Genomic DNA, 1512 nt, shown 5'->3' with positions numbered 1-1512 from the left:
AAGCCATTAGTGAGATACCACTTTGAAAGGGCTATGACAGCGACCTACAGGCCAAGGAATGGAGGTGTGCAAAAGTTTCCTCAGAATTAGCTCTCGAGTAGTCGAGTGCAAAGACAAAGGGAGCTTGATTGACTGCGAGACCCACCCGTCGACCAGGGACATATTATTAATAACAATAATAATAATGTAGGAAAGAACTTAGAGTCAATCCATAATAACTCTCTTACCAATTGAATGTCGGTAAGCAGTTTCAAACAGTTTTCGCACCTATCTCTCCCTATAAATACCAAGCATTAAATCTCTCAACTCATCATATCTGCTCAACTGATCTTCCTCTCATCTAAACACAACAAACAATTAATGGATATCTCCTTTTCTCCATGCAACTCCACTGCCCATTTTCACGAATCCTCTTCTTCTTTTGGGCTCCCAGATTATCCCTGCAAACAACACAAGAATCACGGAGATGCCCGCGGGGGGACGATGAAGAAGAAATCATCATCCTCATCAAGCTCCAGCTCCGGGAGAGCCGCGAAGCTGTCGACTGATCGGCAGAGCGTGGCGGCCCGAGAGCGGCGCCACCGGATCAGCGACCGGTTCAAGATCCTCCAGAGCCTCGTCCCCGGCGGCTCCAAAATGGACACAGTCTCCATGCTTGAAGGGGCCATTCACTATGTTAACTTCCTCAAAGCTCAGATACGCCTTCACGAAACCATCATCGACTCCGTTTCCGGCGATCATAATTATCATAATTATGTTCCCAATAACCACAACGGCTTCTTAGTTGGGACTAGCGGCGATTGTTATTATTACGATGACCCTAGCGGCGGTTATTCTCAGTTTTTAGGAGATGCTACTGCGGCTATTCACGAGGATGAGTGGTTGCAGGCCCACGCCGCCGTTGCTCCGCCGTGCCCGCCGTCGCAACTGGCGTTTGTGGAGGGTGGAGCTCCGTTCCAAGCCGAGGAAACCATGTACTATGATGAATCTATGTACTACTAGTTTAGGTAGCTTGGAAGTGTAGTGAGTCTTAGTCGTCTGTGTACAAAGTTCAATAATTAATTAGAATGTAAAATTCTACTTTCTCTGAGTCTCCCACCTGAGCAGTTTTTTCATATATTATTTAGATACCGTTAATTTATAAATATTTTATAATTGATGATAATTAATTATATTATATCATTCTACTTATCGTATTAAAATATATTTATATATACTTTTTCTTTTTGAATTTTGAATTTTGAATTGGTACTATTTTGATTGAGAATTGAAGCAATTAGTTTCTTGATTAGATAGCTACCCACCATAAGTTCACAATCCTTAGGGGTCGTTTACCAAACTGAAAAAATGGAGAATTTTCTTTAAAAAAAAAGAAAATTGAAGAAGTGGAAAAAGGAAAAATGGAGAGCTTGTTCACTAAATTTATCTTTCCAATTTGAATCTCACCTCCATTCTTCCACTTTCTATACAATTTTGGAGAAAGGAAAACAGACAATGGAGAGATGGAAAATT

At 41.4% G+C, this 1512-nt stretch overlaps 1 protein-coding gene across 1 annotated transcript; it reads left to right on the top strand.

Annotated features, from left to right (window-relative positions):
- The first annotated feature begins 324 nt into the window (after positions 1-324).
- On the top strand, positions 325-1115 carry LOC116000185. The gene has a single exon (XM_031240215.1). The coding sequence runs from the start codon at positions 361-363 to the stop codon at positions 1000-1002; it is 642 nt and encodes a 213-aa protein (XP_031096075.1). The 5' UTR covers positions 325-360; the 3' UTR covers positions 1003-1115.
- Positions 1116-1512: the final 397 nt, after the last annotated feature.

Source organism: Ipomoea triloba, chromosome 12, assembly GCF_003576645.1.
Source record: "Ipomoea triloba cultivar NCNSP0323 chromosome 12, ASM357664v1".
NCBI lineage: Eukaryota > Viridiplantae > Streptophyta > Magnoliopsida > Solanales > Convolvulaceae > Ipomoea > Ipomoea triloba.
This window is presented reverse-complemented; position numbering and strand designations above follow the sequence as displayed.